The sequence below is a fragment of the Phoca vitulina genome, unplaced genomic scaffold, assembly GCF_004348235.1.
Source record: "Phoca vitulina isolate PV1807 unplaced genomic scaffold, GSC_HSeal_1.0 scaffold6, whole genome shotgun sequence".
Lineage (NCBI taxonomy): Eukaryota > Metazoa > Chordata > Mammalia > Carnivora > Phocidae > Phoca > Phoca vitulina.
The window spans coordinates 72,585,510-72,612,190 of NW_022589709.1; the positions used below are offsets into that span (position 1 = coordinate 72,585,510).

The 26,681-nt window shown below is 41.6% G+C and overlaps 1 protein-coding gene across 5 annotated transcripts in view; it reads right to left on the reverse strand.

Annotated features, from left to right (window-relative positions):
• The window catches only part of ARHGAP26 (Rho GTPase activating protein 26), a 414,246-nt gene that overhangs the window by 195,012 nt on the left and 192,553 nt on the right, over window positions 1-26,681 (reverse strand). For all 5 annotated transcript variants that reach the window (XM_032404464.1, XM_032404465.1, XM_032404462.1 and 2 more), the window contains one exon: window positions 1,136-1,172. In XM_032404464.1, the coding sequence (XP_032260355.1) occupies window positions 1,136-1,172 (37 nt within the window). The remainder of the gene's footprint in view (window positions 1-1,135; window positions 1,173-26,681) is intronic.

Here is a 26,681-nt window from a genome sequence, read left to right on the forward strand (position 1 = left end):
GGGGGGGGGGGGGGGGGGGGGGGGGGGGGGGGGGGGGAGGGGGAGCACTTGTTTCCTTGAATGTTTACTTGAAAAAATTTTCCCTTATTCAATTCTTGAAGGAAAAAGAAAAAAGAAAAAACTTTTTCCCTCTTCTAAAGTCCTCTTAACCTACCAGTAGCAACCATTCCAAATTACTTAATATTTTTTATAAAACTCCTGGTCAAAATCTGTATTTTGGAAAGAATGAAAGGAAAATCTCTGTCCTTTAATGGATTTAACACACACAAAAATACCTCATCCTTTTGTCCACATGGAGAAGCACTGCTTTCCTGATTTTTTTGACATCACTGGGATTCATGGGAGGGCTCTTTGAATGTTTCTCCAAGTGGATTTTACAAAGCAAATTCGAAGCAAGGGGACAGGATTTCCTTTGCACTCTTGTAAGCAACCTGGAAGGAATTGGTTCGTACTCCTATGCACCAAGGACATCATCAGCCCTAACATTAGCAGTAGCTTTTCATTTTAATCCCATCATTTTTACAAGGTTACAGGTGTCCTTGGAAATTATGATTAACCAGAGTGCTCAGAGCCAGCAGCAGGGGAAATACGCTGTATATTCTACAGAGGCTGCCCAGGGTCATTCCCATCGAAGAGGACTATTATTACGGACTTCACCATCTCCACTCTTTCTTCTCCAAAAAGGTAACAAAGAACACAGTTACTAAGCAATCCCTAAAATAGTTGTTGCCTATCCAGTCCTTTGAACAAGACTGTGTAGGAGGCAATTCTGGCTTTCTCCTAGGACAAGGTTCTTGGGAAGCTGCATAGTACTCGACTGAGTGGCTTTTAAGTGGTTAGTGGAGCTACATTCTCAAGACCTAAGGTTAACTGACATAATATACATGAAAATGCTTTGTCAAGTGTGAAGGGTTATATATCGCAAGGTGTCATTACAGCCTTGCCTGTCAGGCTCACTAAAATGTCCTGGAGTCACTGACATGGTAAGTCAGGATGAAAGCAAGGGACTACACCAGGGAAATGGGGCAGACCCAACATGCCCACAGCACCCCCTGGTGGCTCTTCCCCAGAGTAGCAACTTTTAAAGCTCAATCCCAGCCCCAGCTGTAGAAAATTATCCAAGGGACATACTTACTTCCTTCACTCTGACTGTCTTTGTTCGAATTGTAGACCTGGAAAATAGAAATAAACATTTACTTGTGTGAATTTTCTACCACCCTACAGGTTCAATGAATAAGATCATTACCTGCCCCCTTTTCCTAATTTATGCTATAAAATGGAAGGCAATTTCTGGCCCCCAAACATGAATCCTCTCTAAAATTATCTACTTCCCAGTATTTACTTCAGGTATTCTCAAGTATGTATACATCAGAATCACCTATGGAACTTTACTATAAAAAAAGATCATATCCTTAAAAAAAAAAAAAAAAAAACTTATGTGTATATTTAAATTAAAAAGAAGAAAAGTTTTAAATAGTTACAATCATTAAGCATTTACTGTGCACCAAGCAACGTGCTGAGCAATCCACATGAATCATCTCAAATTATCTACACAACAATTCTATTGAGTAGGAACCCATCACTGTATTACAGATGGAGAATTTGAGACTTAGAGAGGTTAACTAAGGTCTCACAGCTAGTAAATGGCCAAGTTAGGACAAAGATACATTATAAACTACTAAGTGTTAACACTGGGGAGTGGAACCAATACATTATATGGTTTTGAAATTTGAAAGCTGTAAGGAAAATTCGTTACTTTTACAATGTAAATCCCTTAAATTATTCACAGAAATCATAAAAGGGGAAGTGCTCCAATAGAGAAAAAGAGAAAAATACCCCAATATAAAACACACAATGACATACTCCAAGAGTCGGTAAGCTTCTTTTGTGAAGAGCCAGACAGTAAATATTTTAGGCTTTGTGGACCAAGAAACAAAATCAGTATTATGCAGATACTTGTTTAACAAGAGAGAAAATGAATTTCCACAAATTTTTGGTTGACAAAATTTAAAACATAGTAATTTTTTGAAATACAGGTATAATATTCCTCACAATAAAAATCCCTTTTAGAGTTCCAAGGGTCTCTTTTCAGAGATGCTTGGCTCAGTTCCTCTAGAAGTTAAGTAAGTGGTTCTCAACCAAGAATGGCCATCAGAATCCTGTGGAATCTCTCTTCCAAGGAGTATAATTTTTTGAAATGCAGATCCACCAATCAAAAGAATGGGGTTTTATTTGTTTGTTGGTTTTACATAAGGAGGATAACATTTGGCTTAATTAGGGTTCCAACTCAGTATTTCCTATCAAATCAATTGCAAATGTTCATCTATAAATGCTGAGTTATACAAAAACCAGGTGGTGTGCTGGATTTGGTCTATAGGGCAGTTTGCCAATCCCTAATATGGTGACATTAGTAAGTAAGATAAACCCCCTGTTATAAAGGGAAAAAAATCATAGTTTTCTAAATCTCTCTTTGGTGATTATTATTCTTTATATATGAAAATGCATAGGGTAAAGCTGGCCATCACAAGTATGTATGTATGAACATACATACATATGTATGTATGTATCTTTCGATTTATCTACCTACCTACCTACCTACCTATCTATGCCAAGTGATTCTGATGGCTACTCTTGGCCGAGAACCACTTATTTAATCCCTAGAGGCAGTGAGCCAAGCATCTCTAAAAAAGAGTCATGAAACCCTAAAAGGGATTTCTACCTGCTAGCAAGTGTGGGTTGGAATGGCTGGTCAAGAGCTTTCCAACCTAGCCCTTCAGTTGCCTTGCGTCATTGGGTAAGGCTCTCACCTTGTCTGGGCCTCTACTGCCTCATCTGTAAATTGAAGGAGTTGGCCAAGAGGGTTTTGAATGATCAAACTCTAAGTAAGACAAATCACTCCATTTTATTATTATTGATTTCCTAAAGAACCACTATTTGAAAGTCAGGAGGATGAGGATTAAAGAAAAGGGTTTCTGTACTTGAGGCAAAGGCATCAGTTTTTATGCTTAAAAGTTCTAGAGATGAGGGGTCAAAAGACTGTGATCCTGGCACAGCCTTTTGGAAGGAGGAAGACCAGTGCAACCAGCAATCAGTGCATAGTAGAGAAGGGAGGAAGATGAAGATGGGGCAGAGGGGCAGCAACACAATCCTGCAGGATGTTGTGACCTGTGAGTGAAACAGGTAGCCTCATAATAGCTAGGACGAGCAACCCATGAATGGTGTTCGCTAACCTTGGAAACTGGGTAAGCCAAGTGCAAGGGAAGAGACCCTACTTTGTCAAGAATTTTTTTTTTTCAGCATCCCTGACCAATTCATTCTATTAAATTTAAACATTCTGAGAGAAACTGGCTCCTGTTTATAAATGGCAAAATCCAGAAAGAAGAACGAAATGCAAGACTTTTAACTCTCCTTTATTAGGAGGAGAATTTGCACCAAAGTACTTTCCTTCAAGGTTTCCTGGGTCTCAGGAAGCGCTTGCCTGCAACACCCAAGCATTCCCCAAATCGGAGAGGCATGATCAATGAGCCAAAGGTGCCAGAAGCATGTGTTGCCCAATCCTTTGAGGCCAGGCCATTCATCTCTGCTAGTTTGGTAAATGAGCCAAAGAGAATGAGTTTTGAAATAAAGCTAACAAACCATGCCCGCCAGAACTGTGTGACTACATGGCCCAACAAGGAAGGCCCAGGGTGGGGGAGCAGCCTCACCACCACACAGGCCAGATGGCAGCACGGTAATAGCACTAAGTGGGAATGGCTTTGTTTAACTTACCAAGTACCACACACATCACTGAATCCTTTTAACCACCTTATGGCATAAGTACTAGCACTGTTCCCATTTTGCAGATGTGAAACCTGAGGCCCAGAGAGGTTACACAGTTTGTCCAAGGACAGAGAGCCAGTGAGAAGCTTCCTATTCTATCTTGCCTCCACAGGGAGGTTACAATACTCTTTAACTTTTCCAAGCAGTAGCAAATGCGCATTACTACCAAGCAAAACCAGTAGTCTATAGGTTCATAAATACCTCCTCCCATACTGGCAGAAGCCAAGGGCATGCAATTCACCCTTGAAAAATGGTCAGTCTGTTCTGGGGAAATCTTTATTATTATTATTCAAATATAACTAACATACATTGTTATATTAGTTTCAGGGGAAATCTTCTTCTACAGATCTCATGGTGGCCCACTAGTGTAATACTGAAGCACAGAGGCGAGGCCAACTTCCTGAAATAAAAGGTGTCTTTGGCCATGGCTTCTATCTTATGACTGATTAGCCGAATTATCTCAGGTTTACAAGCTTTCAAGTAAGCTTCTCAAGAGCCTTTGTCTTGAAAGGATAGAACATAACTCTCCTGGATTAATTCAAGGGGACATGAGTCACTAAACAGTCCCTGAATTACGGCTCCTATGAAGACTAATTCAGTTAATACGCTTTCTCCCATCACTTATCATCTCTAAACCTTAATCATGCCACCTGTAAAATGAGGATATTAACATTCCCTACCTCTTAAGGGTATTGTGAAAATTAAATAAGATAATAGATATAAAACATTTAACACAAAGCAGAGAATACCAATTCCATGTCCCACTTAGAGTTCCATAAAGATAAAATTTCACCACCATCATTTTCATCCTCCTCATTAATTCTCTTCACACTTATCCCCTCTGGGATAAAAGGCTAAGGATGGGAATGTAGTTTGAGGGATCCAGTAACACTGGGCTCATTAGCATTTTAATTTAACCAACTGAAACTGATTAAGGGACTAAGGGCAAGGAAGAGAAAGAACCATCCAAAGTCAACTTACAGAGCAATGGGTTCTCAATTTTTTTTTAAAACAGCAGTCAAAAATAAAAGTAACCACCTACCACCAACCACTTGTTCAACCACTTTTTCACCAATCATGTGCCACGCACCATACTAAGCACTGAGATGAATTATTTTATTTCATCCCGAAGCCTATAGGGCAGTAGACTGCCTCTACTTCACGGCACTATGCAGCTCAAATAACTTTCCAAAGCTTGCAAAACTAACAAGTGGCAGAGTGCTCTAGACTAGCTGTGCTCAGCCACAACGTCATGCAATTTCCCCACTCAGTCCCACTTTCTAGGGGAGAAAAAAAAAACACCTTGGCAATTAACAAAGAACTCAGAAGAAGCTAAGCAGTAATTAAAGCAGCAACAATGCAACCATTATGTAAGAACAAAATTTCCACCCAATTTAAACATAACAGTAATTCCACAAACTTCCAATTAATACAAACATAGCAGTAATTGAAAACCATAACGAGCTTGAGACACTTCAGGATGCCCAGAAAACATCCTTCCCCGAAACTCTGAGCACATATGCAGAGAACTAGCCAGCACTGCCGAGGACTGTGGGGCAGACAGACTTCCTAGTAGAGTACCACATTCGAATTCTTATCAGACTCTATTAACAGGCTAAATTTAGAAACTTTAAGTGACACTCCTGAGAGGTTACGAGTAAGACAACCTGGGTCTGTGGAATGCCACTCAATAGTGGACATGCATTTTTAGATCACGGAGGGACCCTCTTATCACAGTGGGCCACAAGCTACACTTGGGAAAGCTTTGAGAAGGAATTGTTTGAATCTTAAGCATGGAGAGATGAAACCAGTTTGAATACATTGCAATAAAGAAGGATGTGTCTAGGGGCCAGAGCTCTGGAGCTAGGTATTGGCTCCTCCTCTTCCCATTAGGAGTGTGCCTCTCATCACAGCCTGATGCGCGGGAGAAAACGGAAGTAAAATGGCTGCCACTGCTTTTCTATTTCTCACCTAGCAACCCCCCCTTCTGCTCACCCTTTCCACTGCTACCAGTATCGCATTTGCTGGCTTAGAGGGGCTCTCTTGAAAGTCAAGTCAATGAAAATGTATCTGATGGCTCTTTCCAATGACTTATTCTTGAACAAATGTGAAAACCTTGCTCTTGCACCCTCCAGAACTACTCGGAAAGAGGGCTCAGTGACTAGAATATAGCACGCCACTCAAGAAGTATTGACTGGATGAACAGTTTTTGAGTAGAAGAATAAAGGAGAAACTGATTTTTTTTTTTTCTTTTTAAATCCCCATGTTGGAGTTTTTTTTCTCCCCCTAAAGATTTTTTATTTATTTATTTGACACACAGTGTGTGCGAGAGAGAGCAAAGTAGGCAGAGGCAGAGGGAGAAGCAGGCTCTCCGCTGAGCAGGAACCAGATGCAGGGCTCTATCCCAGGACCCTGGGATCATGACCTGAGCCGAAGGCAGATGCTTAACCGACTGAGCCACCCAGGCACCCCCCGCCCCATGTTGGAGTTGATGAAGACAATGCACTGATGTACTAACCAGATAGAAAAGGTAAGCAGATCTATCATTGCTGAGGGACTATATGTCATTCTTCCAAATATCTGGACTGCTCCAGGAATCTCTACATTAGAGAAGAATGAAAATGTACAACTTAGGCCTTATTACGAGACAATATAAAGCAGATTTACATTATTTGGCTTAACTCAAGGCTGTCAAAACTCAAAAGGGTGTCACCAGGAAGTTGTGAAATGCGAACCAAGAAGGGGTTACTATACCTCATGCTACTGAGTCTCCCCTCCCCTATAAAAAAGAGGCACCGCAGACTCAGGCAGTCTCTTGGAAAATGGCCCAGCAAAGAGTGATCAAATGGCTGTGCTCCTGAAGCCAACTGGAGAGAGAATCTGATGGCCGCTCAAGCCTTCTTGCATACCAACACACCAGCATACCAGTGAATACAAACAACTACTTGCTGTTCAACATGATTATGACAATGATGACAGAAAAATACACTTTCTTTCCCATTTGTTCAAGCATTTCCGGCTGCTTTGTACCTAAGGATATAAAGGGCTTACGTCTTGTATAATTCCTCAGTAATACTGGGGGAAAACAAAGTGCTCTAGACACCTGCTACTTCTACCCTCTTAGCATCCACGTTCCACATGGATACCATCCTCATTCTCCTTGGGGAGTCACCATAACCAGTTTATCAATTCTATCATCATATTCCTTAAATCTATTCCTCATCCCCATTTCTTCTTCTACTGCCCTTAGCCAGATTTGGACCACTTGTGGGCACCCTGGCATTGGCCTTCTACCTGGTCTTGTTGGCTCTGCTCTCTTTCCGCTGAAGAAAAGCCATCAGGAGATCACAATACTAGTCTTCAAATACTCAAAGGGCTGTCATGTGGAAGAATGGCAAGACTTACTATTCTGAACAGAGATGAAAGTCAGGGTGGAGTCCTAGGACGGCAGATTTCAGAGGGATACAAATAACTGACAGTTAAGAGCTCTTCATAGTCCAGGAAAGCAGAGAAACTGGCTGAATGTCATTCTGACACATAAGAACTAAGCTCCATTTCATCTAGAAGGTGGCCCTGGGCATTCCTGGGCTGACAAATGCAGCTTCATTTGAGGTTTAATTATTGTGACCCTATCCTCTCCCCTGTACAAGGCTTCAATGGATTCCAGGATGGGGGAAATGGCCTAGGGTCAGGTGAAGCAGGGTGATGGACAGAGTAGTGCTGTGGCCCTGGAGAGTTGGTGTTAAAGCCTGGTTCAACCACATTTTAGCTATGTGCCTTCACATGGCGATTTAACACTTCTGAGTATGTTTTCTTTTTTTAAAGATTTTATTTTTATTTATTTATTTGAGAGAGAGAGAAAGAACAGGGAGAGGTCAGATGGGAGAGAGAATCTCCAGCAGACTCCCCACAGAGCATGGAGCCTGACGTGGGGCTCAATCTCACAACCCTGAGATCATGACCTGAACCAAAACCAAGAGTCGGACGCTTAACTGACTGAGCCACCCAAGCATCCCCTGAGTATGTTTTCTTATTATAAAGTAGAGCTAAGTAATAATATTTCGAGGGGGTCTTAGAAGAACTAAAATAGCCTCACAGCACCTGCAAGTACTCAAAAATGCTATTTCCCTTTCTGCTACCTCCACAAAGATGTTCTAACTGACTTCATGGCTGCAGACCCCCTTATTGCTTTGGCCTCTCACTGCTCTGACAGTCTATTCTACACAGTTTAATACTTCAAAATACAATTTCCCATTTTCCATTATTTCTATTCTGCAAATAAATTCCTTATGACCAGTTCTGTCTTACATTTCTACCAGGGGGTCTGCCTGGCATCTAACACAATGCTGGGCATATGGTTAGTGTCTAAGAAGTCGCTCCTGATTGAGGGACAAAGGAGCTTAAGACAAAGGATGAACCTTCTTTCAGTCATTCTCAGTGGGTCGGAAGTGGGCCCTGAGGACCGTAATGAGGAAATTATCCTTAGAGTGAGGCTTTCACATTTTGAGTGTCGCTGACACTTAAAACACACTTCCTGTGAGAAATTTCAATTTAAGATCATAGAATTTTAAGGCAAGAGGTGAAACTGGTCCTCATGGGGCATGAAGGTGGTCGGTCACACCCAGAGATGCAGCCAAGGGGTGGGCCAGCTATTGTAACTTGTTTCTGGTCCTGCTGGATTTTAAGCATGAGTGCAGTGTTTCTGGAGTTACTAACACTGACTGCTGTACATGCTCCTCCCCCACAGCCCTGTGATTTGCCTGTTATATAAACACTGTTGCCATAGTTATAATTCAGGAAGCTTTGTTGTTTGACCTCAAGAAAAATTCAACCTCAAATCAGGATAACACTGACTCTCTAGACCGACAATAGACCATCAGAGGGTAAGACCTGCCAAATTCCTTCAAGCTTCTAGAAGGAACTACTGTATTTTGGGTAACAAGCGAGCAACAAGAAGAGGAAACGCTGCAACATTATGCAATTTCCTTGCATTTCATATTCAGAAATCCTGAAAACCCCTATAAGCAACTTCCCTAGCTTTCAACCCAAGATCAGAGTCACAGCCAATATAAACAAACCTGGACGCAAAAGAGGAAAAATGAAATCTAAGTAATGTCCGAGTAAGAAGGGTATTTCAGGAAAATTTTAAGGGCAACAGAAAAAAAACACAAGCTCACTTGATAGCAAATGCACTACATTAAGTAGATGGCATATGAGCTGACACGTATGTAGGATGTGGTCAGATCATTGTGTGAGGAGTCTTCTGGCTTTAACATTTCCTGGCTTCACACTGACGTAACATTAAAAAGTGGGTATGAACCCACTAGCCCATCAGCATGATGCTTCTACCACCCCATTCACCAGACAAAAATTGTAATTTTGAACAGAGAAAGTCTTTCTGTGTTCCTCTGCCCCCCCCCCCCCCCCACCAACACCCCCTCCATGTCTTTGGAAATAGTAGCACAGCTCCATCAGAAGAGGGAACCTTGTTCTTTTATGCTTTGGAAAACTGCAGATGAGAAATTCTTTGGTACAGTATACGTGATTCCAAAGTTGGAGCTTGTGAGGTTCTGCTGCTAGAGCAGGGCCCTGCCCAGGAGAAAGGACAGCCAGACAGTGAGTCACTGCACAAAATTCACTCCTTTCAACTTCCAGTCCCTTCGTCTTTCAGGCAACTTGAGGCAAGTGGCACTGTAATGATCTTATTAACCCCTGCAATGCCTCTCCCAGAGGCAGGAGGGAAATTTATCCAACACAGGCACCGGTGACTTCTTTCCCTATAGACAACTGGTAGGTCAGAGTACTGCATTTCTAGACAGATGACTCAAAGCCGAGTTTCCTCGGATACAGGTCCTACCCTAAATCTAGGAATAAACCTGATGTCAACCCAGCATATGCAGCAAGGGGTTCTGGGAATATTCGCTTTGATTTCTTTGCTCTGAACTGGTAGGGAGGGGATCCCTAGCTCTTTGACATGAGGAATCTCTGTTTTCCTGTAACACCCAAGCAACAGAATAGGGTTTACAAACTCTATTTTAGATTCTAGAATCTTTTCTGGTTCTACAAAGGTTAAAAAGTTATTAGACTGGGCCCTTTCTTATCTCCAGACAGTGTCAAAGGAGGAGGTTTATCAAGATACCACACGATTTCCCACACAATGATTGGAGTAAAGGGTAAGGTTGGGACCATCAGAGCCCTTGCACATGAAGATTTGTCTTTTGGTTACCTACAGTGTTCATTCACTTGTCATTAGGCGAGTGTACCCTGCTCTCCTTCCAAGGGTAACACCTCTCCATCACAGGCAGAGGTCAGTCCACTTCTGACTCTGGGGGTAGACAGATAGTATGACTTAGGCCAGGTCGGCCAGAGCAGCATATTCACTCCCTACTCTCAACATTTACTTTGAAACATTTTCAAACTTACAGGAAAAAAGCAACAGTGAATACATACACATAGAACCCATCACTTCCATCCTACCGTTGTTAGTATTTTACATTTGCCTGATCATGTATCCAGCCATCTCTCTGTATCATCCACCAAGCCAACTTATTTTTTGATAAATTATTGCAGACATCAACACTTCCTATCTAAGCACTTGAGTATGCTTATCATTTATTAAAGTTAAATATTGGTTTATCAGCCTTAATTTTTAAGGTAAAAGCTACCTACAATGAAATGCACAATTCTTTTTTTTTTTTTTTAATTTATTTACGTATTTTAGAGAAAGAGCAGGAGCAGGAGGGGCAGAGAGAATCTCAAGCAGACCCCACGCTGAATGTGGAACCTGACCCAGGACTCAATCTCATGACCTGAGATCACCACCGGAGCAGAAACCAAGAGTCAGATGCTTAACCAACTGAGGGACTGGGGGGTGGGGGTGGGAGGGTTGTTATTGAACAAGAAGCTGCCAACCTCTTTTCCAAAATCATTGTTTTATACTCCCACCAATAATGTCTGAGTGCTCTGGTAGCTCACATACTCACAAACACATGGTGCTAGCAGTCTTAATTTTAGCCTTTCTGGTGGGTATGTAATACTATTTCACCATGGTTTTAATTTCCATTTCCCTGATGATTAATAATGTTGAGTACTTTTTCATGAGCTTACTGGACTTTCTTAATCTTCTTTTGTGAGATGTCTCTCCAAGACTTTCACCCATCTTTTAGTGCAGCTTCTCTTTTTGTTACTAAGTTTTATGAGCTCTCTATACATTCTGGATATGTCAGATGTATGTTTTGCAAATAGTTTCTCCCATTCTGTGGTTTGCCAATGGACTTCCTCAATGGTAACTTTTTTTCCCCCTATTTATTTATTTATTTATTTTTGATGTAGTGTTCCATGATTCATTGTTTGCATATAACACCCAGTGCTCCATTCAATACATGCCCTCCTTAATACCCATCACCGGGCTAACCCATCCCCCCACCCCCCTCCCCTCTAAAACCCTCAGTTTGTTTCTCAGAATCCATAGTCTCTTATGGTTCATCTCCCCACCGATTTCTCCCCCTTCATTTTTCCCTTCCTACTATCTTTTTTTTTTTAACATATAATGTATTATTTGTTCCAGAGGTACAGATCTGTGATTCATCAGTCTTACACAATTCACAGCGCTCACCATAGCACATACCCTCCCCAATGTCTATCACCCAGCCACCCCATCCCTCCCACCCCCCACCACTCCAGCAACCATCAGTTTGTTTCCTGAGATTAAGAATTCCTCATATCAGTGAGATCATATGATAATTGTCTTTCTCTGATTGACTTATTTCGCTTAGCATAATACCCTCTAGTTCCATCCACATCATTGCAAATGGCAAGATTTCATTCCTTTTGATGGCTGCATAATATTCCATTGTATCTATATACCACATCTTCTTTATCCATTCATCTGTTGATGGACATCTTGGCTCTTTCCATAGTTTGGCTATTGTGGACATCGCTGCTATAAACATTGTGGTGCACGTGCCCCTTCAGATCACTACATTTGTATCTTTGGGGTAAATACCCAGTAGTGCAATTGCTGGGTCATACCATAGCTCTATTTTCAACTTTCTGAGGAACCTCCATACTGTTTTCCAGAGTGGCTGCACCAGCTTGCATTCCCACCAACAGTGTAGGAGGGTTCCCCTTTCTCCGCATCCTTGCCAACATCTGTCGTTTCCTGACTTGTTAATTTTAGCCATTCTGACTGGTGTGAGGTGGTATCTCATTGAGGTTTTGGTTTGGATTTCCCTGATGCCAAGCGATGTTGAGCACTTTTTCATGTGTCTATTGGCCATTTGGATGTCTTCTTTGGAAAAAATGTCTGTTCATTTCTTCTGCCCATTTCTTGATTGGATTATTTATTCTTTGGGTGTTGAGTTTGATAAGTTCTTTATAGATTTTGGATACTAGCCCTTTATCTGATATGTCATTTGCAAATATCTTCTCCCATTCTGTCAGTTGTCTTTTGGTTTTGTTGACTGTTTCTTTGCTGTGCAAAAGCTTTTTATCTTGATGAAGTCCCAATAGTTCATTTTTGCCCTTGCTTCCCTTGCCTTTGGCGATGTTTCTAGGAAGAAGTCCTCAATGGTATCTTTTGATAGCACAAGTTTTCAGAGTCGAATTTAAAGTCTTTTTTTTTTTTTTTTTTTTTTTGTAGACCTATTGCTTTCTGTATCCTCTTAAGAAACCTCTGCTGATGCCAGATAACAAAGATTTTACGCTATGTTTTCTTCTGGAAGCTTCATAGTTACAGCTTTTATTTTTAAAGTTTATGACCCATCTTGAATTAATTTCCCTAGTTCCCTTGGTTTGTAAACATAATTTACAGGTGCTTCTGAGTCACAGCCCAGATCTGAAACTCACTGGTTTAAAATACAAATTCAGTAAGGAGTAGCACTAATCCACCCTCACTCCACTTCTCCCCACCCTCTAGAAAGTTGTCATATGGAGTTGATCCATTATATAACCTTTGGGGGTCCTCACAATATTAACAAAACTGCTATCTGCTCTCTACCCAGCTCACAGGACAAGGGAGAAATAAATGAGCTTTGTAAAGACGTGTGTGTATGAGCATATATATAATATGCTCAAGCCTAACTTTCAGGGTACATGGCTAACTATATGGCTACCTACAGACTATAATCTCAAGAGGCAGGGAGCCCTGGAAGCTGACAAGTATGTGGTCCTGACTAGCCACTGACTTCCTGTGTGATCCTGATCAAGACACTCGCTCTCTCTGGATCTTAATTTCCTAATCCATTGGAAGAGGAGCCTGAAAATTTTTTTTAAATTGCTTAAATTCCAGACTCCTCCACTGCCTAACTTCTCTAATATCCCACCATCAAAAACGAATCCTTTTGGTCCTGAGGGGTTCAAATCAAGACTCTACTCACTTGAAGGGTTTTATATTACAACGGGAGAATAGCACCTTGTACCTTATCAGCAACCTGCTAAACTGGGATTTGCTGACAACTGGTTAAAAATGAGGCCTTGTAAATTTAGAACAAGGAGTAAGGACTTTGAAGGAAAAGGAGGCATGATCAGAGGCTGCTGACCAAAGATCAGCTCAGCTTACTGAACAATGTGGTTTAAAGCTGACCAGGAAGAGGTTGTTCCAAACACAATATGCCCAACCCAAGCTTCCCTAGCTTCTTCTGTAGAAAGCTAAAGCATGCCATACACAGAGCCACCAAGCTCAGTTACCAGCACAGCCAGAAGCCAAAGGCAACTGGGAGAACTAAGCCCCCCTTGGTCCCCTCCCCAGACTGGAGGACAGGAGAGATTAGGACATGCCTTACTTCTGACCTGAATTTGAGAGCATCGCAGGTAAACACACAAATCAAAGGCCACTTCTGGGCCTTTTCCTGCAGCACTTGATATAGGTGATTAGCCTGTGTCCTTTAAATGTTCACCTCTCCTGACCCCTACCCAAGCCTGCTCCACAGGCAGCTCTGTAGGTTCCTCTACCCTGCAGTTATTTTTTGTAACTTGGGAAAAAAGTATTTATATAAAAATGTTATATAGGGATATAAAATAATCATAAATGCAATGTGTTTATAAATATAAAATAATTATAAATGTACAATACACATACATATTTACACACATGTAAGCAATTCATTATTCACTCTAGTTATGTTCTTTAGAGTCACCATCAACAATAAATTAGCGAATATAGAACCTCTGCTCCTATGGGGAATACAGGGTTAGGTTTCCAACATTTTCATCAAGTCATCAACACATAACCTTGTTCTGTGTGTGCTTCTGTTTAAAGACACCTTATCTAATATACACTGTTGGTTCATTAACAGGGGACTCCTGACCAACAGCACTACAACTGATGCCTGATGGAAGCTCATCTAACAGGTGTTTTCTCTGTAATACTTACCACAGCCTTCTCATGCTTAGGAACAGTAGCCAGCACTTTAGCACTATGCTTGGGGACCATTTTAAACAGTGATATCACCAACAAAACACGCAAAAACACAAAATAAGTGGTACTAAACACAGCAAAAAGGACACTTACTTAGAATCTGAGGGCTAAAACATGACGGCAGAGGGTATCACCTTGTGCAACCTCAGCTGGACACATGTGTTAGACAACTCAAATTTTTCTCTGCACTGTGCAGATCTCCAAGACTAAGAAAGCACCCCAAGCACTGATTTGGGGATATAAATAAATGTTCACAAGTATGTAACTTCATAAATATGGAATCTGTGAATAATAAGGATCAATTGTGTGTATGTGTGTACAGAGTCAAACAAATACATATGAAATATTTTGAGAATACATAAAAGTACAAAAAAAATAATCCCCATGCCAACCCAGGGATTGGCAATGCAGATTTAACAGATATTGGCAGCTTTCTAAATTTGTTCCCAATTGAGATCTCTAAGGAACTGAACATCATAGTCCCTAGCCCCATCTCTGTCTCTTTCTTCCCCTACTCCCAAGATGGTGTGTACCATTCCTATGCATGTTTTACTACTTCTACTACATGTGTACATGTCCGTAAACAGAATATTGTTTTTATACTTTTAAAATGTATGTAAACGGCATGATACCATGTATGCATGTGATCTTACAACTTGCTTTTTCATTTTCTATTATGTTCTTGATATTTACCCATATCGACACATGCAAATCAAGTTTATTCACTCTATCCACTATAAAGCATTCCATAAAATGAAAGAGCCACAGTTTATCCATTTCTGTACAGATGAACAATATAAGTTATTGCCACTTTTTCACTATTATAAACCACACTACAGTGAACAACCTTTTCACTGGTCTCCATTTGTACATGTGTATGAATTCCCTGGGGCAAAATCAGCCAACTACAGCCTGCAGGGCACATCCAGTCTGCCTTGCGCTTTTCAAGTAAAGATTTTTTGACAACAGTGATGCTGAACCATTTACATATTGTCCATGGCTGCTTTGTGCAAAACAGCAGAGCTGAGTAGTTACAACAACGACCACTGCAGGATATGTACATATTCGACTCTACTCCATTTTGCATAGTTACCAACTGATACTCCCACCAGCAGTATACTTGGAGAATTCCATAACTTATTCTAAAACCTCCCAAAGTTCCTTTGCTGGCTCTCTTATTGCACTTCCTCTTCCTATGCACAGCACTTATCAATTTCATCCATTCCCACGGTTTCAAACAAATGCTTTTATGCAAATGGCACCCCACCTCTAAACATACAACCCCAACCTCCCTCTGGCTTTCTTAGTAGCACACCTCCATTTCTAACTACTTACTGGTCATCTCCACCTGGGAATTTCCCTGAACCTCAAACCCAGCATCTATTCCTCTTAACACCACCAAGAAGGGTTTCTGAGACAATGGAAGGGGGAACACCTTAAAACTGTGAGCCAGCAGCTAAATTAGAACTTGTTTTTGTTGGTTGATCCAAGGCCATTTAATGGGGGGGAGGGGGGAATACACAAACCTATTTTCACATACTAACTCTGTCCTTTCTAGTTGTGACACCTCTCTGTGCCTCAATGCCCCCAACTATAAAATGGGGATCATTCCACCCAAACTAAAGGATGAGATGAGAGCAGTAAAGCAGTTGGCACAGTGCCTGGCACACAGTAAATGCTCAGTCAAAACAGTAGTTAATAATCACTATCTTGGTTAATGCCAAGACTGTTCCAGCAGTAACTTGGACCCATAATCTTATATTCCTGTCTTTTTGCTCCCACATCTAACCAGGTGACAGTAACTGTATTTTGCTTTCAAAATGATGATCATATCCATTCCTCCCCATTCAGTCCCAAGACTCCTGTTGGGTAGCTTAGCACCTCTTGCCTGGAATACCTTCAAACTGGTTTACTTTCTGGCCTCCCTTTGTTCAACACATCCTTTAGAGGGCCAGAGCTCTGCAATCACTTCTGCTCCAAAACCTGTATGCTCATATCATCCCTGACAGCATAATGTCCTAATTTCTATGTGCAACCTCTCACAAGCTGGCCCCAACATTTCCTAACTTACTTTCCCCTTTCTCCTCCCAACCTTCATGCCCCAACTAAATACAACTGGCTATTTCCTACACTTGTCCCATGTCTTCCTAAGAACATTCATTTCCACATTCTTGCCAAGAGAGCACTTCTATCCATCTCTGCCTATGCATATCCTTCAAAGCCCTACTCACATGTGCCTCCTCTCTGAAGCTGTCTTCAATTTCCTCTGTCTAAAATCATCTCTTCTATTTTAAAGCACTGTGCTTATACCTCACATTCATCACCTCCACTGTGAAACAATAGCAAAGTGACAGATTTATCCCTGAAGACACCAGAGGGCCTTGAGCATAGCTGGCATCCAATAAATATTTGATGAATGACATTATGAACCAAGGACGTTTAAAGTGCTGTCAATGCACACCCTAGACTCAGTTTACATTAACTTAGTAAGTTCCAACCCTAGCACCTAAAGAGGTTGTGTAATTAAAAATGAATTTAGGACTTCGAGAACCCCTCAAATCTGGTAAGAGTAACTCGCCATCTCTCTACCAGCATCTTAAGTATTAAACTGCACACTTACAGTTGTGCCTCACACCAAAGAGGTTCAGCAGTCAGCGTCAGGGCAAGACACAGAGCCTAAGCGTCCTCACTCCCAGAAGTGTGTCAGGCATGAAAAACACAGAATCTTGCAAAGCATGGCAGCTCATGCAGTTTCTTCCATAGGAGCTAACTCTTATATTCTCCATGTACTTAAAAATCTGCTACACTTCTTAAACCATGTTAGAGCATTTCAGGGCAGTTAGGAAGTAATGGTGCTGAGATAACAAGAATCATTTGGAGGGAAACAAAAGCAAGGTAGAGCAAGGTAGATCTCTACCTTACACCGTTTTGAGGCCAAAACAAACGTGAGGTATTTAATCTCAGAATGTGGATGCCTCAAGCAAAAATAAAATACATAAAGTAGCTCATAGCCCTAATACATAGAGTTCTTACAATCAAAAGAAAGGTAAATACACCAATAGAAAAACAAATGGACAAAGGATAAACTATTTGCAAAAGGAGGACAAGTAGTCAATAAACGTGAGGAATATTCGAATTCATCAGAACACAAAGAAATTCAAATTATAACTGGTATTTTTTTTAACCTTTTGAAAAAATGACAGATTTTTCTGTAATGTGGGCTCAGGGAAATAGACACTACCATACAGGACTTACGGAAATATAAACTGGCACAGTCTTCACAGACAGTGAGCTTCAAAAACAAGAAGCATGGCCCTTCTATGAATTTATGCTAAGGAAAGACTCCCAGATAGCAGCCCACCGGGGGGTCTCAGTGACTACATAAACCTCTCAGATATCATATGTAAAGTGTTATGTATTTATACATTTTTCTGAGGAGAGTACACACAATTCTGTTCATGCCATCAATGACTTTAGTTTCTAAGTCACCCAAGAACTTCTTGTTGTGGAACAGTATTTAGAAACAAGGTGTGACAGACACTGCTAGGTATTTATAGTGTCTATTCTTTTCTTCCCCCTTAAAAACAGACCCTTGATTATGTAGAAACAAAGTTTATCCAGGTGAAAACACAACAATCCTCTGGGGTGGGAATGTGGCTCAGGTCTAGCCAATGAGACACAAGCCAATGTACACTGGGGACTTCTGGGAAAATGCTGTACCTCTGGCATGCACACGTTACTCTTCTCACCTCTTCCTTCTCCCTGCCTGAACCACAAACACGAGGCCAGGAAGGGCAGCAACCCTCTTGCAATCATGAGGTGACAAGGAAGACAAAGCCTACATCCTATGGATGGAGTAAGAGAAAGATGGAAAGAATTTGGGTCCCTCAAGGCTTCACAGAGCTACCCTATCTACCCCGAACTGTTATCTTACAGCTCAATGTCTAAATACCCTCCCCCCATTTAAGCTACTGTTTGTTGGATTTTCAGTTGTTAAAAGTAAAATTCATGGCTAAACTGATACGTAAGAGAAAAATACAATAAATATCGAAAATCCTACTTATATTACAATATATGGAAAGTGGTCATTTTGTTTATGTGTATGTATAAACATATATATGAAAAAGGGTTGAAAACACAAACATCAAAAATGAACCACTATTCTCTTCGTAAGTTGAGTGATAATCATTTTTATCTTTATGCTTTCAGTTGACCATTTCTAAATCTACAGCAACAGAAGAGTAGCATCTCTGAGCCTAATTCATCATGGAGCAGCAAGGAAGGCTCAGCCTCAGATATCAAGGACATATATAATCATCTCCATTTTAGATGAACGTGAATAGCAGACAGTGAGGTGACCCATTCCCACTCTACCCGCCTGCCAACAAGGTGCAGCCCCACGAAGGCAGGTGGCTAGAGTGACATGGGTGCTAGGCAAGCTCTGTGGGGCTGCTCTGGAGAGGCATGACAGTCCCAGACAGCTCTTAGGTCGCCTAGACAAAATCATCTTCAGTTCTTGCTACAAGGCCTATATGTGGTGCCACAAGGGGGGCAGGCACCTTGGACAAATGCTTCTGGGTCACATCAAGGCAACACATAGGAGGGCAGAACCAGAGACAGCCTCCCTGTGAGCCCACTGTTGACCACCCAAACAGAAGGTCTCAGGGCTTCCCTGAAGTTTCTGATAGATCTTCCAAACAAGAGCAGGCACAACAAACCAAGCCTGCGTTTTGGAGCCAGGGAACTACAGCCACACTGTGCCTCAAATCTGCCAGAACTATGTCCTTTCAAAACCTTGCAAGAAGGCATACAACAAAAGGGAAAGATCGGACACTGGACACACAGAATATCAAGGCTGGAATTGGCAGACACTGGTGATGAGATCCTTTCCTTCCTTTTCAGATTCCTTCCTTCCCCTCCCTGACTGACTCCATGGGGCTTCCAAGCTGTTTAACGTTGTTACTCCTGTCCTTCAGCCCACTCTTTCTTGTTCAGTCAAAACTAAACCGTAGAGAGAGAGCCCTTCCTGCCATAACCCACCCCCCGTCCTGCCTCAGAGTGAAGCCAGCAGCCATGTTTAGGAGATCATAGCCCTGACTTTGTTCTACTATTCTGATTCACGTAGCTGAACGAAATGATTGTTCTCATTAAAAACGGGCCTATGTTTTACTGCCAGTGAAGGCATTCCCAAGTGCTCCAACACTGAGTTTGCCTGGGCCAGCAGCCAGCCATCTGGACTGCTCCAACAACTTATGTAACTTGCTGTGTTTCCACCTTTGGCTTGGGGGGTGGGGGGTGGTGTAAAGCAGGAAATGGACTTAGATCAAGCTGTCAATCCAACATGTCCGAACAGCCTGCTAAACATTTGGTCACAGGACTTTTTTAGCCTTCGAGAGCAACATAAGGTGGACTGGATCAGGCTAGCTTACATGCAGCAAGAGCCAAAAAGGAGCATGAGGTCAAATGGATTAAGACTTCTGATGCACGAATGCAATGAAATCCTCCAAGAGTCACTTTTCCATGTCCATGGGCTACAGAGTAAAATGCAGGCAGATGTGTAACTGCAACAAACAATAGGAAAATGTGAACCTTTCGCTTACTTGGTAACTTATGAGGTTTAAAAAGAAGGGGTGGGAGAAGGTGCTGAATTAGTTATGAAGCAGGGTGGGGGTAGGGTGGCAGCATGGATGAGCCAAGTACCTTCCCCCCCAATGAGGGACAAGGGCAACTCCAGTTTGATTTTGGCCAGTAGCTCTGGAGACGTGAAGGGGGAGGCAAGAAAGAGAAACCTGTTAGTCCTTTTAAGCAGAAAGTATACAGAAAGATCATTTGATTGACGGTAATTCTGCCCTGTACAAGAGTAGCCAATCTGCTGCTCATAATAATAACGATGATCAGGAGTATATACAGCCCTTCAAAGAACTTTCCAAAGATTAACTTGTACCCTGCCTAATATGGTAGACTTCGTAAATTTAAGAAATCTAATCTTGAGGGTAACTCATGGCCTCACCATATCTGGGAGTAACAAAGCATGGAAGGTGCATGCCCAACTAGACAAAGACCAGGAGAACATTTAGATTACATTTTGTGCTTGGGGGTTGTTAATGTTTCATCAATTTGGCCCAAGATGCTTCAGGGAGAGGCAGGTTTAGGAGAGGCAAAATATCAATAAGAGAATGTGTATGTATAAACACATACAATAAGAGAATGGGTCTGGATCTAAGTTCAACTGTTGGCTCTGACACTGGCTATGTGACTTGGGGTCGTATTTCCCAGTATTAATAACAGAGATTATAAAAGTACGTACCTCTACAGAATAGCATTACAGTGAAATGTGCTAATACATCAACATACTTGGAATGGTATCTGGCATATAATAAACATTTAAATGATGGGGTAGCTACTTATTACTACTAGTTGACTAGATGTTAAGTTTCCTAAGAGCTGGAAACAGTACTCTTAGGTTATAATTCCCTAGAAATACTCTAGCACTCTATTTAAAAAAAGTACTTGGGGCACCTGGCTGGTTCAGTTGGTGGAGCATGAGAATCTTGATCTCGGGGTTTTTTTTGTTTGTTTGTTTGTTTGTTTTTAAGATTTTGTTTATTTATTTGACAGAGAGAGACAGAGCGAGAGAGCAAACACAAGCAGGGGGAGTAGGAGAGGGAGAAGCAGGCTTCCCCGTGGAGCAGGGAGCCCGATGTGGGGCTCGATCCCAAGACCCTGGGATCACGACCTGAGCCGAAGGCAGACGCTTAACGACTGAGCCACCCAGGTGCCCCGATCTCGGGGTTTTAAGTTCGAGCCCCACAATGGGTATATAGATTACTTGAAAATAAATTTTTTTTTTTTTAAAGAGTAGGTGCTTAATAAAACGTGTATTAGGTACCTTAGTCAAATGGAAGAAAAATAAAAAATAAAAACTTTGAGTCAGAGCTAGAATGAGAAGTTCAGCTGAGCCATCCAATAAATCAGGATGATGGCCCAAGGCCCCACACAATGGGAGGCTGGGACAGGCCACTGCAGGAATGAGCAGGAGGACATTTAGATCTTGGCCAGAAAAATGGAATAGGAGAAAGGAGTTGCTCAACCACTTGGTGCTAAAAATGACTCAGTGCTCACTTATAACACCCCACAATCGAAAAGGAATCTCCCATTCCTCCTCCTCATCACCACCACCACACCAGCATAGCTATTCATTTATAATATTTGTTGACCACTTACTAATGCATCAGGCACTGCGTCATAAGTGACATCTCTCTCATTTAACCTTCCCAACAGACTGGTGAGATAGGTACTGTTGTTATCCACATTTTTAGAGTGAGAAAATAGACTTAGAAACTGAAATATCTAACCAGCAGGTAGGGAGGATGGGACTGGAACTCATGGTGTGAGACACCAACACCCATGCCTTGTATCACTAAACAGGAAGTACTCCCAACACATGTAGCCGTGCTGCACTCTTCTCTTCACAACGACTCTTGACATTCATATTGCCTTCATAGAAAAGGCAAGCTTGCCCTGAAAAAATGGACAAAAGATGGTAGAGGCATTGATCAAAAGAAAATACCCAAATGGTCTCCACCTCACATCTCAACAAGGAAATGCAAATATACACCCAGTGAGACCCTAACATACACACAGCAGAATAGCTACAATTAAAAATATGGACAATTTCAAGTATAGTTGAGGATGTGGAAAAATTAGAACCTTCAAACATTAGTGGTAGAAATGCAAATGGGTACAACCACTTTGCAAGAGTATTTGACAATATCTACTCAGGTAAACATCCATCCACCCTATGGTCCCCACTCCTAGGGATATACTCAAGAGAAATGGGTCCTTATGGCCAAAGACAGGTAGGAGAATATTCCTAGAGGCTTTATTCATCATAGCTCAAATTTAAAAACAACCTAATGTACATCAATAAAAGCATGAAAATCTTGTGATGTATTCCCTATAATGAAATGCTTTAGATCAATAAAAAAGAACAAACCACTGCTACCAGCAAGCACGGAGAATATCACAGGCATTAAATTGAGGGGAAAAAGCCATCAAAAAAAGAGTACAACCCTATGACTCCATTTAAATAAAGTTCAACAACAGGGAAACTAATCAGTGACAGAAGTTAGAACAGTGATTACCTGGAGGGTGGGGGAGGGAAGGAGGTTTTTTTGGTGTGTTTTTTTTTTAAGATTTTATTTATTTATTTATTTATTTATTTATTTGAGAGAGAGAGCATGAGAAGGGGGAGGGTCAGAGGGAGAAGCAGACTCCCTGCTAAACAGGGAACCCAATGTGGGACTCGATCCTGGGACTCCAGGATCATGACCTGAGCTGAAGGCAGTCGCTCAACCAACTGAGCCACCCAGGTGACCTCAAAGGAGGTGTTTGAGTGCATGAGAGAGCTTTCTAGGAAATATTCTCTACCTTCATCCAGATGGTGGCTATATATTTATAAATTTGGCTTCAAAGTGACAATAGAGCATGACAGTTGATATTCCTCTCTGGGACACCTTATTCTCCAGTTTCTAGCTGCTGGACAGAGATTCACAGTAGGCAGAGTAGTGTCTCTACCTCCCGCAACCCTCCCTCGCTTCCTAAGTGCCTGCAACAGTGACTGAGGAGAGTTAACTTCACATGGGATTATCTCCAGCGATTGGGCTCACACTGGGGCAGTGTGCCTTCATTCTCCCACAAATACCCTCCTTGCCCGGATATAAATAATGCAGTCTGAATATAAATTTGGGGACTCTACTCTGAATAATCCTTTTCCCTTTGATTATGTGTGGAAGAAATTTTAAAATATCTTAAAAGCTGTCAGTCTGCCCCTGCTGCTTACTTCTGCAGGGCTTGATAAGGCAACCCATCAGTGATATAACTCAAGAGATACATCCATCTTGGTCAAATCCTAAACAAGGAGTCAAAAGGAACACACCTAGTACCCTCTGGATGCACCATGGTTCCCTGCAGGAAATAATCTACTTTTTGAGCAGACTTGTTCCAGCTGGAGACACAAATGGAGCTGATGTGGAGCAAACCCAGACACCAGCTGGGACCTCAGAACTTAGTAGACTTGGGAGGGGAGGAGAAAAGGAGAGAAACAACATCTAGTTGAAAATGCCAAGGTAGCTGTTATTTATTAAGGAGGGAGGGGAGAAAACATAAGGAAAAATTTCTTTCTTATAAATCCCCATCTTCTTTAAATCAGTAATAATGTTATTTTTATAATGATGTTATTTTATGAAAAAAATTATTATGATACCCAACAAATTTAATGATAATTCCTTAATATCATCTGACAATCCACACTGAAATTGGTTTGTTCAAATGAGGGTCCAACCCAGGTGCATACATTAGATTTGGTTAGGTGTCTGAAGTCACTTTTGTTTCCAACAGTCTCCCCTCCCTTGTCCTTTGCCATAGCATTGCTTTATGGGAGAACTTTAATCTGCAATGCTTCAATTTGCTTAAAAAAAAAAAATCCAGATAAAGCTGACTGGTAAGACTAAGTTGGTCATTATACCAGGCGTTAATGTCTCTTTGTATTTTCTCCCTAATTTCAACACTTACAAAAAGGGCAAATTCCCTTCTTGATACAAAGCTCCAGTAATATGATTATAATGACATTTATAGGGTGTTCACTATGTGGCAAGTATTGTACCAGGTGATTTTGATGGATTATCTCATTTAACTGCACATACCAAGAACTCTGAGGTCAGTGTTAAAATTACCCCCCTTAACTGATATAGATCTAAGGGCCAAGATTAATCAAAAAGTAAGTGATGAGGCCTGAATTCAACCCCAGGCTGTCTGACCATACCACACTCTTGGCCATCATTCTCTACTGGTATTTCAATTTTGAGTCTGAAGAGCTTAAATCAGTGTTGGGAGTGGCCACTGGCTAACTCGAGCCAGTAGACGGGTACACAAATAAGTGGACAGTGTGCCTTTCTCCAAAGGGCATCAAGGGTTTCTCAGACATTATCTCATACTTCCTCATCGCTGGAGAGAAAAAGAGGTAAAAAAATGGGAAAACAAATTTGGAGTGGCACTGCTGATGAAGGAAGAGGCATCCATTGGCTAGGATGTCCTACTGATGACCCTAAAGCCCCAGGCATGCTGTATAATTCCTCTCAATACAGCTAAGACCTAAAGAGACAAAATCTAACCCTGCCCCAATTAATGCAGAAAGGAAAATTTTAAGACGGAATGCGCTCATTATGGGAAGGTCTGCAAGAGCCCAGGAATAAAATGGAAAATATTGTGAAGATGTCAGAGTCACTGAAAATAAAGTTGGAATGGTCAAGAGGAAACAGGTCATGTTCCCGTGCCTCTGTGGGTAATCTATCAACCATCCCAGACATGGGGCTGGGGAGACCTTTCAAGTACTGCTCACGTTCTTCATGCTGGTGAATTTACTCTGGAAGGAAAGCAGTACCCATTACACACACACACACACACACACACTCACACACACACACACACATGACACCAGAGGCTCACTAAACTGTGCTAATGATGTCCACCCTAGTGCATCTCTGACTCACTGACTTCCTCAGTGAATTTTTGTGGTCAAGGGAGGGTAACAGATCTGTCTCTGGGGAGGCAAAGTGAGAAATGTTTTTGCTGCCTTTCCTTACCACCTTCCATTTTCTTCCTAACCAGGAGAAGGCTAGGAGACCTCTACAGGCAGCTACATCAGGCTCTGCCAAGTGGATTAAGTTAAGCACACAAAGACTGACTGGGACCCAGGAAACTACAGGGTTCAGCACAAAGACCTGAGGCAAATGTGCAAAGATCATCTTATCACAGAGAAAAAACTCTACCTAGGCTGACCTACGGCAGCCCCATGACCTCCAGTCAAGTCAATCCAACAAAAATTTGCCAACCTTCCACATGCTTTTGAAATAAATCATGAAATAAAAACAGGATTCTTCCTCTACCTTTTATCTTTGCAAAATCAGCATAACTGATGACTCTCTGTGTACCTGCAACCAAATGAATATCTGTGTGAAGTTCTCTTTATTGGCCTGGCAATGCCATACAATAAAAGGTGTAGATCCTAAATCAAGCAAAACCATCATCTTAAGGAAGAACCCAGGGCTGAAACATTACTTCTATATAAATTTCTGCACCCATCACCACCAACAGCCCCCTCTGAAGCTGGTCTATATGACCCCTTTCAATTGCTCATTTTGAGAACATGTGTTGCTTCTGCTTGCCTAAGATCCGGTCCCATTTCTACTGTTAACACTCAACTTTCCTTTGGGGAACTACCTCTTCCCTTTCTTTCTGTCTGTGTGGTCAGGTGAAGCCAACCCCAGGGGCTAGCACCTGACTCAGATATGGCCCAACAGTCACAGCGACCACTTCAGGGATAAACCTGGAACCTGGTCCAAGCCACTGAAAATGTCAGCCACAGGACTTTTGCTGGAGCTCTTAGGAAAGAGACATACGCTTCCACACCAACGGTGCTCAATGGGTGGCATGTAAACTTAGGAGCTGCGTTCACAGGGGCCTATCCATGATACAATGAGAAGCACGTACCTGCGAATGATGCCAAACACAGAAAAGCATAAGCCAGTAGGTTCAGAATCTAAATTTTCTGTAGTTGACACACGATTTAAGTTGGTATGCTTGTTTTTAAGAGTTGAAATTCCACCTACAGGGAACCAGATGTCTCTACAGAACTGTCTTTCCAATCCAGCTTAGTAAGGTCTCAATTTTTATTTTTGGCATGTAAAAAATATCTTTTCCTGGCAGTATAGCTTATGAGCTCTGCATTTTTCAATACACAGTCTTACGGGGTGTGCTTTTCTTCATTGGCTGAATTTATGTTGAATGGGTATATTTATTATGGATAGATGTTAACGACTTCATGGAGACAATAAAAAAAATAGAGTAATAGTGACTGGGGCCAATGTCCTGGCATTCCAGAGGCCTTATCCCTGGGTTACTTTCAAGGTCAGCAAAAGGCTACAGCAAGACTATCTACCCTTTTCTGCCCCTCAGAAACAGCAGCTGCTCTGCACAGACTGCTATTCTGACATCAGTTCATGTATTTACTTTACAAACTTACAATTTCCTTAAAGGAGGTGCTTTTCAAATATTCCTATTTCAAAAGAATTTTTTTAAATGCTTTTAAAAGCAGCATTCTGGAATTATCACCATGTAATAAAAATCTGCGGAATCCATAGAGAAAAACTTCCTGTGAAGTGAAATGGAATATGGTGATATCGCCAATCTAAACTGGGTGTAAGGTTATAAAGCTAACATTTAAGGCAAAACCCAGATCGAGTGAGAATTTCTCTTGAAAAGCCCTTAAGCTGCACATGCAGCATAATGTACTTTGTTCTGTTTAAACTGTACTCTGTACGTCATTAAGTTCCACAGAGGGGGTTTCCCGCACACGCTGGTTCCTTTAACTGAGCACCAAGTCAAC